Genomic DNA, 13,523 nt, shown 5'->3' with positions numbered 1-13,523 from the left:
GCTTATGTCTTCTATAATCATTATCATTCACAGTTAATGCTCTCTTTTATTTGCTGCAATTTATACCTCAATTTCTATTTCGGAGTTTTGTCATTTCGTTTCTTCTTCTTGCGATTAAGCACCGCTTGTAATGGTCCAGAATTCACAGATATGAATTTCGGAATGAACATTGTTAATGTTCTAGGAAGGAAATTGTGATGGCACGATCTTGACTTGTCAAAGTACTAGAATACCTTGGAAAAGGCCGAATCATCAAGAAATATTTTCTTGATATTTTAGAGGTTAAATAGAATACAAGAGTCGTATAACATGGCACATGATGATGTTATGATCTGTGAATCATCACGTTCAATTTAGAAACTCAGCATGACTTACTATAATATAATCACGTTGATCAAGTGTCATTATATAATACTAATTCATGCTTCAGTTCCTAACACTACTTCAAAATATTCCTATTTTAATCTTGAATGTTTCAGAATTTAGAAACTAAAATAGTTTCTTTTATGATGTAATACAGATAGCGCGAAGAGGTAAATGATTTCAAATAAGAAAAATTAAGAAAATATCTTCAGAAATATGGAGGATATTTATAATGAAAGATATGATGATATTTTAGAATATCTAAGATCAGAGGATGATGAAGAATATTATTCACAAGGGTTTAGAGTCAGGAGTAAGGTATTTGATAATAATTTCAGCAGACACTGAATCATTTGGACTCTTTGAAGGCAGGTTTAGTCTTTGTGATTTTTCTATAGCCTCCTTCATGGTTTGTTTAATCCATTTTCCAGTTCCAAACCTTCTCTTTTTCTAAGATTTTCCAACACACTATCCTTTATTATCAAACTTTTGACTGTTAAGGTCGTTTACAGTTTTTGCTGCTTCATCAGCATTTTCCAAACTTCGGAGAACTAGTTCGCAGTTTAGGGTGTTTTTCAAAAACTTCACATTCAAAGTATATAAGTCTAGGAGATAGACGTTATATTTACACCTATAACTGTTGGCAGAGGCATGCTGCAAGATTTCAAAATACTAATTGCTGATTCCCAGTAATTGGCATGACAATTCTTGTTACAAGATGCGGATGAGTAAATGATGGGGTTTCGATAAATATAATGACTTTTCGGAAAGTCAAAGATCAGTGAAGTTGTTGGTAAGTTTTTTTTTTAATGTGGTGAGATATAAAAGGTTCTCCGGTAACGATGACGAAAGGGCAACGTCTAAATCAAGGTTATAATAAGACTGTTTCAACTGAAAAGTCGAAGTTGACTTGTTAAAGCTGTGACAAAACTGACTAATTTGAAAAGGAATCGCAAAGTTATTTTTGCTAATAAATGCCAAAGGGTCTGACACGGATACGTGTTAAATTATGACTCTGGTTTTGAGAGCTTTTCAGATGCAAGACTGTGGTTAATATGTGGTTGGATCATCATCTCGATTGTTTATTATTTGAAGTGTCTTCAGGAATTTCGAAGGGTTTTGAACATAGATTGTAATCGTTAATATACATATGATGTTCTAGCACAGTTTTGAAGTCAAAGTATAGCTTGTGAAAGATGTAAGGATCTAAGAGTGATGATTTCGATCATATCTCGAGTTGAATTCTGAGATTTTAAAATCAGAATATGCAATTAAATTTTGAATGAGTATGGTTGTTTTGATTTCTATAAAAGAATATATATTGTTTGAGAAAATAGTGAGTATAGTTGATGATTGCTGAATCAGATTCGAAGAATGTAACATATTAATTGTGAATTTATATATCTCTCGGGTATTACCTACCCGTTAAAAAAATATTTCACAATTAATATTTTGTACAAAAGAATTTTTATTACAGTCTTTTTGAAATATATATATATATATATATATATATATATATATATATATATATATATATATATATATATATATATATATATATATATATATATATATATATATATATATATATATATATATATATATATATTTTCTTCAGATGTAACATCGATTTAATGAGTTAATATTAAATTAAACTCATTTAATTTACGGTTGAAACTAGAATTGAATAATCCCTTAAAGGCTTTAGAGATTACATAAGTATTACTTCAATAATATTGAAATTATGAATCAATACTTCGTTATTTGTTGGGGCATGATGTTGGTTTTCATTAAATTCTTGTGAACTTCGCAAAGTACGAATGATGTTATCTGAAAAGTTTCGAGTACATTGATGGCGAAAGTGTAAAATCAACATATATTTGAATAATACACTTGATTTATTATGAATTGGAATTTATTGAATTGAGACAGAGGTTGTAGTTAACGATAGTTAAGTTGCGGACGAAGGACGTGCATTGTTGCATATTAGTAATATGAATTAACCGAGTAGTTAAGATTCACACATAATAGCTTAGTACGGAAAGATTTATTATGGTTTAAAGATTTATATATAAGATATACATATAAATCCTTCAGTGGAAATGAGTTAATTCTTCATAACTCGTTGATACAATATACTCGTTGTTGATTCATAATGATGTCCGCGGTGATTCTTGAACTGACGGAGCTTGTGAGGTTATAGGTGCTGCTAATGCTGATGCTGACAACACTGACGATGCTGGTGATGCTGGCGGTACTGTTGATGCTGTTGGTAAAACAAGTCTAGTTTGTAAATCGTGCACCATTCTGGTCAGAATTTCTTTTATCATTTCGGTCCACTCATCTGATTTATGGTTAGATCTAGAATAAGTAATCTCTAAAATTTTAGAGATTACATAATCACCGTAAAATATTTCTCCGATGAAGTCATGAATTAATACTTCATCGTTTGTTGTTGTTGGTCTTCCATGTTATTTATAGGACGTATGACCTTGATACTCGTGGGACAGATTGTGGAGTTGAGGTTTACGACGCAGTTGTGGTTGGGGGTGGTAATGGTACTGTTGACGTTGATGTTGGTGATACTGATTATGCTGCTGGTGCTGCTGCTGGTGTTTGTAACCTTTGCACCATATTCTCCAAAGCCACTACCCGAACGCGAAGCTCGTTGACTTCTTCTATTACACCGGGATGATTGTCAGTTCGGACAAGCGGATAAATAAAATCTAGAATTTGATGTAGTATATAATCGTGACGAGATACTCTGGAAATGAGAGAGAAAATAGTGTTTCGGACAGGTTCGCCGGTAAGTGATTCAGGTTCTTCGTCAAAAGGACAATGTGGTGGATGGAAGGGATCACCTTCTTCTTGTCTCCAATGATTTAGGAGGCTTCGAACCCATCCCCAATTCATCCAAAATAGGTGATGACTGATTGGTTGATCCATTTCGGTCACACTGCTTTCGGAGCTTGAGTGGGATTCCATTTCATAATCTGAGGAACTTGAACTAATGACGAATTCCATTTCGTACGATTGAATAAAGGATTTTTCGATATGAAATGATTTTTCGGCTATCGAATGGTATTCTAATTACATAGAATATCTATATATATAGAGAAAAAGATTTCGTAGATTACGGAGGAATTTACGGAATATGTCAGACAAAGTTTAAAGTAACAGATACGATAAGATATGATTTAGCAGATACGCTAAGATATGAATTTTGTCTATACACTACTCATGCAATTAATGTAGCAAGACGTGTTTAGACTAATAATGATAAGCAAGTAATTTCCTAAGGATGATAAGCAGATGATTTCCGACTAGAAATGATAAGCAAAACTTTTGACATGTAGACACGGTCGAAGTCCAGACTCACTAATGCATCCTAACGACTTATCAGTTAGACACACTAATGCAGACCTGGTTCGCTAAGACCACCGCTCTGATACCAACTGAAATGACCCGTTCATATACATTATAAACGATTCACAATAGTTGATTACATTGCGAGGTATTTGACCTCTATATGATACATTTTACAAACATTGCATTCGTTTTTAAAAGACAATCTTTCTTTACATCGAAAATTGACAGGCATGCATACCATTTCATAATATCCACTATCCAACTATAAATTGATTTAATAATAATCTTTGATGAACCCAATGACTCGAATGCAACGTTCTTCGAAATATGCTATGAAAGACTCCAAGTAATATCTTTAAAATGAGCAAATGCACAGCGGAAGATTTCTTTAACACCTGAGAATAAACATGTTTTAAAGTGTCAACCAAAAGGTTGGTGAGTTCATTAGTTTATCATAATCATTTATTTCCATCATTTTAATAGACCACAAGAATTTCATTTCCAGTTCTCATAAATATACGTCCCATGCATAGAGACAAAAATAATCATTCATATGGTGAACACCTGGTAACCGACATTAACTAGATACATATAAGAATATCCCCTATCATTCCGGGATCCTCCTTCGGACATGATATAAATTTCGAAGTACTAAAGCATCCGGTACTTTGGATGGGGTTTGTTAGGCCCAATAGATCTATCTTTAGGATTCGTGTCAATTAGGGTGTCTGTTCCCTAATTCTTAGATTACCAGACTTTAATAAAAAGGGACATATTCGATTTTGATAATTCAACCATAGAATGTAGTTTCAATTACTTGTGTCTATTTCGTCAAACATTTATAAAAGCGCATGTATTCTCAGTCCCAAAAATATAAAGGGTAAAAAGGCAAATGAAACTCACCATACTGTATTTCGTAGTAAAAATACATATAACGTCATTGAACAAGTGCAAGGTTGGCCTCGGATTCACGAACCTAAATTAATTATATATATTTATGTGTTGGTCAATATTTGTCTAACAAATTAGGTCAAGTCATAGTGTACCACAATCCTAATGCTCGAGACTAATATGCAAAAGTCAACAAAAGTAAATTTGACTCAAAATAATTTCCAAAAATCTATACATGATTAATATATAGTTTAAATATCGTCGTTTTATATTTTTAAATATTTTTAAAAGATTTATTAGAGTAAATAATATAATCTATTTATTAATAAATAAAATTTTATATTAAATTTATATAATAAAATATACTTTTATATATATTTAAGTAATAAAATTTATAGGGTTCATTTAATATCATAAAGATAATATGATAGGTATTATTAAAGTAAGTTATTACACGTAGTAAAATATGTTTGTATCACATATTTATTTGATAAAATAATATCTATAATGATAGTAAGTAAAAGTTGTATTATTTTGTAATAATAATTATTATTATAAAAATATCAATATTTATAATTACTAAGATGACATTATGATAAAACGATAATTCTAATTATGATAACTTTAATATTTACGATAATTTTTAATATTATCTTTAAAATAATAATTCTATTTAAAATAATAACAATACTAATATTTTATAGTAACAATGACATTTCTATCAAAATGATAATTTTTGTTAAAATGATAGTTTTAATACTAACGATACTTTTAATAATAATAGTAATGATAAAAATAATAAGAACGATAATTTTATCTAAATAAATATCTTATAATATTTTAATTTCATCATGAAACTCTTACCCATTATTTCCTAATCGTTTCGTTTAATAGCTTGTAATCGTCTTTTATATCGTGTTCATAATAATGATAATAATAGTAATCAAAATAATTAGGTGTTACAAATATTTGTTTTAATTACACTAATATTAATAATGATAGTTACTATAACATTATTAACGATAATACTAATAATTATCTTAATGATAATATAGTAATAATAATAATAACAATAACAATGACTATTTTTAAATAATGATATATATATTAATAATGATAATAATAATAATACCAATAATAATAATAATTGGATAATAATAATAATACTAATTATAACTTTAACGATAATAACGATAGTAATAAAAAAAATAACAATTTTTAATGATAAATCCATTTTATTGATAAAGATAATAATAATGATAATAATAAGATAAAACTAGAACGACGATAAAAACGACGATAATAATAATAATCATTTTTAATAAAAATATCGAAAATTCAATTGATTATAACTTCTAATCCGTTCATCGAAACCATTCGATATCTAAAGGAAAAGTTCTTAATTTTTCGCTAGTTTTCCAAGGACATGCATATCTTATACCTTATCTCAACCGCAAGTGTAACTAATTCAAGATTCAACCTAACCTGTCTAAGGGCAATATCAAAAGTACAAGCATGCATAATCCTAAATACTCGAGCACTAGTCAGGGATACACTATTAGTATGTAAAAGTTAAATTATGAGTACTCACGTATCAATATTGAGATTCAATATTGCAGGAAAGGTACGTAGACGCAACGGAAATGATAAACACTATATTGACCTCACGAGCATACCCGTGAACCATACTCAATCACCTCCATAGCTATAACCCATAATTTCCTTAATCCTATCCTACTCGAAAAACAATTTCGAAATCACTCGGACAGCACTCCGTCGTAATATTTTATGTATACTAATAATATCTTGAAATAATACGGAGTAAATATATATATGTAAATCGATTGAGAGAGTTTAGAGAAAAATATTTTCAAGTTTCTATGAAATAATGAAACCTATTGAATTCTATTTATAATAGATTTTTGAATTATTAAAGTGAATTATTAAAGTATGAATTATTAAAATGAATTATTAAAGCATGAATTATTAAAGTGAATTATTAAAGTATGAATTATTAAAGTGAATTATTAAAGTTAAAGTAAAGTAAAAATAAAGTAAAGGTAAAGTTTAAGTATAGTAAAGGTATAAAACTTTGTACGTATAATACGAGTATAAATATATATAATATTAATTTAAATCATTATATATATTTAATAAAATAAAATATAAATATCGTTATCTTTATCATACTAGTTAAGTAATGAGTTGTCAAAAGTGGTTCTAGATATTTATAAAAGTTATATACGTTTTAATAATAAAGTTCTTTTTAAACTGAAAACGTTTTTGTACGTTTGAAACTAAATAGATCAATCGAGTCTTTATGAGATTCAATCTTCCACTATCCTTTGTCTAGTTCTCAATGATTGACAATTTGTTCTTATTTATAAATCACTTTACCATTTTCCGAATATTGTTAAAATAGAAAGATTTCTCAAATCAACGTGGACCTTTCAACAGAGACTTGTAATCATAATTCAATATATCTGATAATTCAATCATTTGATCTTATCTTCTAATTCCATTGATAAACATTTTGAAACAGATACAATCATATAAAGTATTTAATCTAATATTTTGTTTACGTTTCAAGTTATAACATATATACACATATACATATATAATCATATTCGTTTAAATGTTCGTGAATCGTTGGAACTTGGTCGAGGTTGAACGAATGTATAAACATAGTTTAAAATTCTTGAAATTTAACTTAATAAATATTGCTTATCGTGTCGGAAACATATAAAGATTAAAGTGTAAATTTGGTTGGAAATTTCTGGGTTGTCACAATGGTGGTGGTTGCTTAGGGTGGTGGTGACAGGAGGTGGTGGAAGTAGGCTAGTATATGGTGTTGGTGAGCTAAAAAAACTAAAATGTGGCAGGAGCTATGAGGTTGATGGTTGTAAAAGTTGCAGGGTTGGTGGAGTAATAAGTAAGTAATGTGTGTAAAAAGACAAAAATACCCCCTGTAAGAAAAAAAGACGAAACTACCCCTTTATACTTTGAATTTGTAGTTTTTTAAAGGTAAACAATCATTAAAAATAACATTCAAATATAATTATTACAGCGAAAAAATCTGGACCCCATGAATTTCGGTTTTGAAACTGCCACTAACAAGGTGCATAATTACATACATTTATACATTATAATATAAATAATAGCTACTTTAAAGTTGTGTGTAAAATTTTATCGTAAGTTATATCTAATCGGCTAAGAAAACTGATATCCAAAGTTGTTAACAAGGAGCAAAGGAGATCTCATGAATGCGATGTAATTTGTTTTGGAAACATGGGGAAATTTCTAACGATTAATAGGTTTTTAAATAACCATCACTAACAACTAAACATAACAAAGAAAATATACACTGTTACACACATGGATATTGAATTAATCAAGAACAGGCACATATAACATACTCACTCAGCACACCTAGCTAGTCATCGACATCCATCATCATAACATCATCTTCATTATCATCATCCAAGGGTGGGTGTAGAGGAATAACTCGCTCTTGGAAATCCTTTCTTGGTTCAACAAGCGAGTAATAGGCAAGCAATGAAAATAGCCGCAACTGAAAGGAACCAGTTGGTTCATCATCAACAATTGATTCAGTTCTAATTAGCTCCATGTTCCAATTTGGACGAATCATGTTCATTATATCACCATCGCCTCCAAATATATCACCATCACTTTCAGTGAAATCTGTTTCAATTTCATGAGATCCCTTATATCACAATCCATAATCTTCAAAGTAATAAGCGTTTCACTACAATTTTTCGCAAGTAACACAAGATCGTTTGTATCACACTTATCGATACCCATTTTGTAAAAATTCAACGATTCCATACACGTGTTACGTAAAGCTAATTCGTGCAACCATTCCCCATCTTTCTCCAATATTTCACTCTTTTGCAGACACAAAGTTCTCAAATTACTACAATTGCTACTCAGTTTCAACAATCCATCAATTGAAAACCCTGAACACGTGTTAATATCTAAAACCCTAATTTGCTTCCCTAGTGATCCGGCTAACATTTCTAAATCTAAATCAGTAACAATCATTCGTCTAAATCGTATCGATTTCAAATAACGAAATGAATTAGTATTAGAAATTACCTCTATCCATGGGGGTGACATAACTTCCCCAATCGTGTGGGACCGCTTGGAAAGTTTCAGAAGGTGGTATGGTGGTTCCTGGTTTGTAGAGGCGGAGCCAGAATTTAACAATAAGGGTGGCTTACACAATAATTTTTTTAAACAACCGACAGGTATGCCTGTTGGTACCGACGGTGTGAACTATTCGAGTACCAACACCAATTCACAAAACGGTGTGCACAATGTCAGTGACAACACCAATAATACAAAACTTCTTAAGCAGCTAGCCGCCTCAAAATCTCGAGTCAAAGCAACCCTTAGCTCCTTTCCCTCCAATAAATTTAATGTTTCCACTTGGATCATAGGCTCACGTTACTAAGCCAAGCGACTTACACAATAATTAAATTATTCTGAAAAATTTGAACTCGCGACTTCCACTTTTGAAAGGTAAGACCACCACCGTGTGGTTGGTTCTAGTAATATTTCATACGTAAGTTATTCCAAAACAGTAATTCAAGAAAATATATTAATTTATTTTCATAGCTTGAACATGCTAGTAGTAGTAAATATTTAAAAAAAAAAAAAAAAAAAAAAAAAAAAAAAAAAATTAAATATCGAAACTAACATCAATATTATTGATGGTTAAACACATAACTAATAAGTAATAATGATTAAATAAACACAACTAGCTAAATATTTACTAAATTAATCTATTTATTTTCATTAAACAATCATGTCAACGAGAATCAAATTCTTGTGGGCACAAGGTGGAATTACGTAACCGACTAAGGTGGAATTTTTATTTAATTAAAATGTTTGGTATGGGCTTAGAAGTATTCTGGACCAGTTGCGGGTGGCTTAGTAATTTTAGAGGACTTGGAGTCTTGAATATCTATTATTTCATATATAGTCTCGCTTAATGATATCCAATGGAGTGGCAGAGCATCCTCTGGCTACCCATTGCCTCTGCTGGTTTGCCTTTTGGGTTAGGGGCTCAAGATATGGAAAGCGTCGACTAAGACGGTATGCTGACATGGTGTAACAAAAGTGGATGGTGACGCGCTTATGTGTCATGCAATCGAAGTAGAACCATTTACGGCAGACTAAAGGGATGGAGTTACGGTTATCGGTGGCGTGGATGTAGGGAATGACGTAATCAAATACTCTGTCGATTGAGTCTGGTTCCATTGAAAATGATTTGGAGTTTCAAATGAAATTGATTTTGAACTGGAATTAGGGCTTTATTTTGGTGAGTGTTTTTGTGTTAGTACGAATTTGGGTGGTTTTTATATTACCGGTTCGGTGGAGGGAATTGGAAATTTTTGGCACTACAGTTGTGTTGAAGGATGGCACGGGCGATATTACTAGTTGCACAGGAGTTAAATGTTACTCGGTAATTGACAATTATGCCCTCAATTCCATAAAAGAATTCTACATTTCTACCTATTCTATTTTTTTTTATAACGGCAATTTTGACATTTAATCCTCTCATTTTTCAACCACACACCCGTTAGTAAGAAACTACTCACATCCATTGCGCAAAGCGTACCCGGAATGCTTTATGTTAACTTTTTAACCCGCACATAGTGAAGGATACCAGAGGCACAACCTTGGAGAAAACTCCCCCAGGATTTGAACCTGCACCTATTTTTCAAGAATACATGCCCAGAACCAACTGAATCTTTTTACCACTCAATCAATAGTTCGGTGATAACCTAGTCTATTTTTGTTTATGGGTAAGGTCTTGAAGTAATCTGTATGTGTGTAAAATTTAGTATCATTACATTTCTGATCTATTGTATTTACGTAACATTTTATTCTAAACAAAATTTAGTGGATGCATAAATTTTAGTGTTCTGAATTTAATTCAATTTGAAGTTTTAAGGGTATGTTTAATATTTTTGAATGCACATTGTTTTGTACTTAGTTCTAATAATCACATCATTAACTTGTTTTTTTTTGTTTTTTGTTTTTTGAAAGGCAGCAATTTTTATTAATATGGAAACTGTACATGGCAATGGGGAGATGCATATGAGTAGCACATCCCCCTTATTACATGAAATACCACATGAAAACAAACAACGGATGCCAAGCTAGTAACCTATTGTAAGTTTCACTAAATATTCTCGAACACTTGAGGATTGTGTAGCCAATTATGCCAATCTATTGTCTTCGACTTACATCTTCTCGCTATCCATTCATAACTTTTGACTTGGATTTCGTTCAACGCGACCGGCACGTTCCACACTTTGTTTTTGAAAACCTTTTGATTCCTATTCTTCCATATAAGGTAACCGCAAGTCCACTCTACTCCTTGCCAAATTTTCGCACCTAAATCCGACTTCGATCTTGATGAATATCCACAAAAAGCATCGCCTATATTTGTATTACCAATACCTCCCAATCCCCACCATTCCCGAACTTTGCCCCAAATATCGAAAGCTTGCTTGCAAAGGAATAACGAATGATCCACTGTCTCGATATCCGCATCACAAATTGGACAACGCACGGAGTGTAAATCAGTACCCCTTTTATCTAGTTCTGCTAAAACGGACAATCTTCTCTTTTTCGCCCTCCACACAAAAACCTCGACTTTTTTAGGAACTAAATTATTTCGTAATGTTTCCATAGCATTCGGACCATCTTCAAGAATACATTCATTGATTTTGCACGTAAGAACACTCGTAGCAAACCTTCCATTCCTGCTTATTGACCATTCCCAGTAGTCCCGCTTGTCTGAGTTAATTGAGACCGCCGATAGCAACCTGCACAGTTCGTTGTACTCGCCAAGAGTTCTGCCCGAAGGGGCTCTCGACCACTGCCCTGAAACAGTGTACTTCGATCCATCGCACTCGAACCTGTCGCCAACCGTAGCTTGCTTATTTATCTCTAACCTGAATAGCCTGCAATATATATCTTTAAGAGGACCAACAGTTAACCATGTATCGCACCAGAAGGATGTATTCATCCTATCGCCAATGACTTTCTTGAAGGAGCAAGTAAAAGGAACCCCAAGATTATCAATAGAGTAACCTGACTTAACAATATTTGACCAACAAGAGTTATTTTTTGAAACAAGCGATAACCCACCCGACCCAAGACAACCCGAATCCCCGTAAATACTTTTGATGACTCTAACCCACAAGGAAGTGGCTTCGGTTTTGAACCTCCACCACCACTTGCCGATTAGAGCTAAATTTTTACTTTTTAAGGAACTCAAGTTTAGGCCACCCTCTTCGTAAGGAAGAAGGACCTTTTCCCACTTGACCCATGCAATTTTTGCACCATTTCCCGACCCGCCCCAAAAGAAAGAACGCCTAATACACTCGAGTTTTTGTTTTTTTTTTTTTTTTGTTTTTGTTTTTTTTTTGTTTTTTTGATAACACCTCAAAGACCTTAATGCACCATTATTTAGTATTTATGAAAAAAAAAAAATTAAACACAATTTTAAAGATTACATTTAGAAGTTGCATACATTCAAATGGAAAAATTTACAGCCTTTTTTTCTTTTAAAATTCCTTTTTTATTTATTTTATTTATTAATTTTAAGCCTATTCCAAAACATTTGTTTTAATTTTTTTTTTATTATGTTACCCTATTCTTAGCTAAAAAAAAGTTTAATTATCCCAACAACGTTATACCTTCACGATCTCTTGGAACGTAAGTTTGGGTGCGTTGGGTATGTTGGCTTAAACTTTTACCCATTTCACGATTTTACTTTTCGACGTATAGTTAGATTAATTGAATAATATCTTCGCCTTCAAATTCAAATTCAGAATCAAATTAAATTATATATTCTGTAAGTAACTAGAGAGGGTGAATAGTTACTTAGTATTTTTTGAAACTTTTTTGAAATCTTTAACAATCAAAACATAAGTTTTAAGTGTGAAAGCGTTTGTGTTTGTTAATGCAAGTAAAAAAAGAATGTAAAGTCCACAAACACAAGGATTTATAGTGGTTGGGGTGGAGGTTAACTAATCCACCTTAATTCACTTCTCGATAATCCATATCGAGAGTTAGCTCCACTAAGATTTTTCTCCAAACCCGATGGAGAGCCATTTAAACCAATAGTTCTTTAATAAGTCACACCAACTTACTTAGATTAAACTTGTCTTCACCTTGGACAAGTATTAATTTCCAATGAAATTAATCATCTTTCTAGATCCCTTTAAGGAAGAAGAATCACTAAGTCAAGTGATGTTCTTATTACAAGAACTAATCTAATTCCTTGATCACCCCAAGGAAATGATTCACAAGTAAACTTAAGAATACAAATAATAAGCATAAAGTTTACATCATGATTCTACTAATTAAGTAGAATCTCTCTTTCTCTTTTTCATGATCTCTCAAATGATATGTAGTTGAAGTTTAAGAGATCATCTTGATTTGTATGTGAAAGTTTGTTGGAACGAGGTAGTCTTCAAGCTTGGATAAGTAGTGTATTTATAGTCCAAGAAAAACTTGACAGACACAGTTGCGGTCTGGACTACGGTCCACTGTACTTCGACCGCGTAGCCTCTGGACAGCTTTTCAATATATCTGTCGGAGCTCTTTTGACTTTGAATTTTTAGCTTCTTTACTCAATATAGAGTCTTCAAAAGATGCTTAATACACATGGAATTCCTTAACCTTCATCTTATTCTTTGGATGCATTCATTGAAGTGTACATGAGTTTGTAAAAGAAGAAAGTCAAATAGTCCGTGCATTGTGTCATTGATTTCCAAAATGGTATATGCAGATTTTTATCCCTTGACAAACCACAAGCTTTCAAAGATCATATCACAAGTCTTCCATACATTTTGTCA

General features: G+C 31.7%; 1 protein-coding gene across 1 annotated transcript; it reads right to left on the bottom strand.

Annotated features, from left to right (window-relative positions):
• Nucleotides 1-10,834: 10,834 nt before the first annotated feature.
• Nucleotides 10,835-11,686, bottom strand: LOC139854608 (uncharacterized). Its single transcript, XM_071843905.1, has one exon. It carries the CDS (start codon nucleotides 11,684-11,686, stop codon nucleotides 10,835-10,837), a length of 852 nt encoding a protein of 283 aa, XP_071700006.1.
• Between the last annotated feature and the right edge of the window lie 1,837 nt (nucleotides 11,687-13,523).

This window comes from Rutidosis leptorrhynchoides, chromosome 6 (assembly GCF_046630445.1).
Source record: "Rutidosis leptorrhynchoides isolate AG116_Rl617_1_P2 chromosome 6, CSIRO_AGI_Rlap_v1, whole genome shotgun sequence".
Lineage (NCBI taxonomy): Eukaryota > Viridiplantae > Streptophyta > Magnoliopsida > Asterales > Asteraceae > Rutidosis > Rutidosis leptorrhynchoides.
The sequence above is the reverse complement of the archived record's forward strand: the minus strand, read 5'-3'. Positions and strand labels throughout refer to the sequence as shown.

What these genes read in the sequence shown, in the direction of transcription:
- LOC139854608 (XM_071843905.1), bottom strand. Translation starts at nt 11,686, where the DNA reads ATGAATACATCCTTCTGGTGCGATACATGGTTAACTGTTGGTCCTCTT.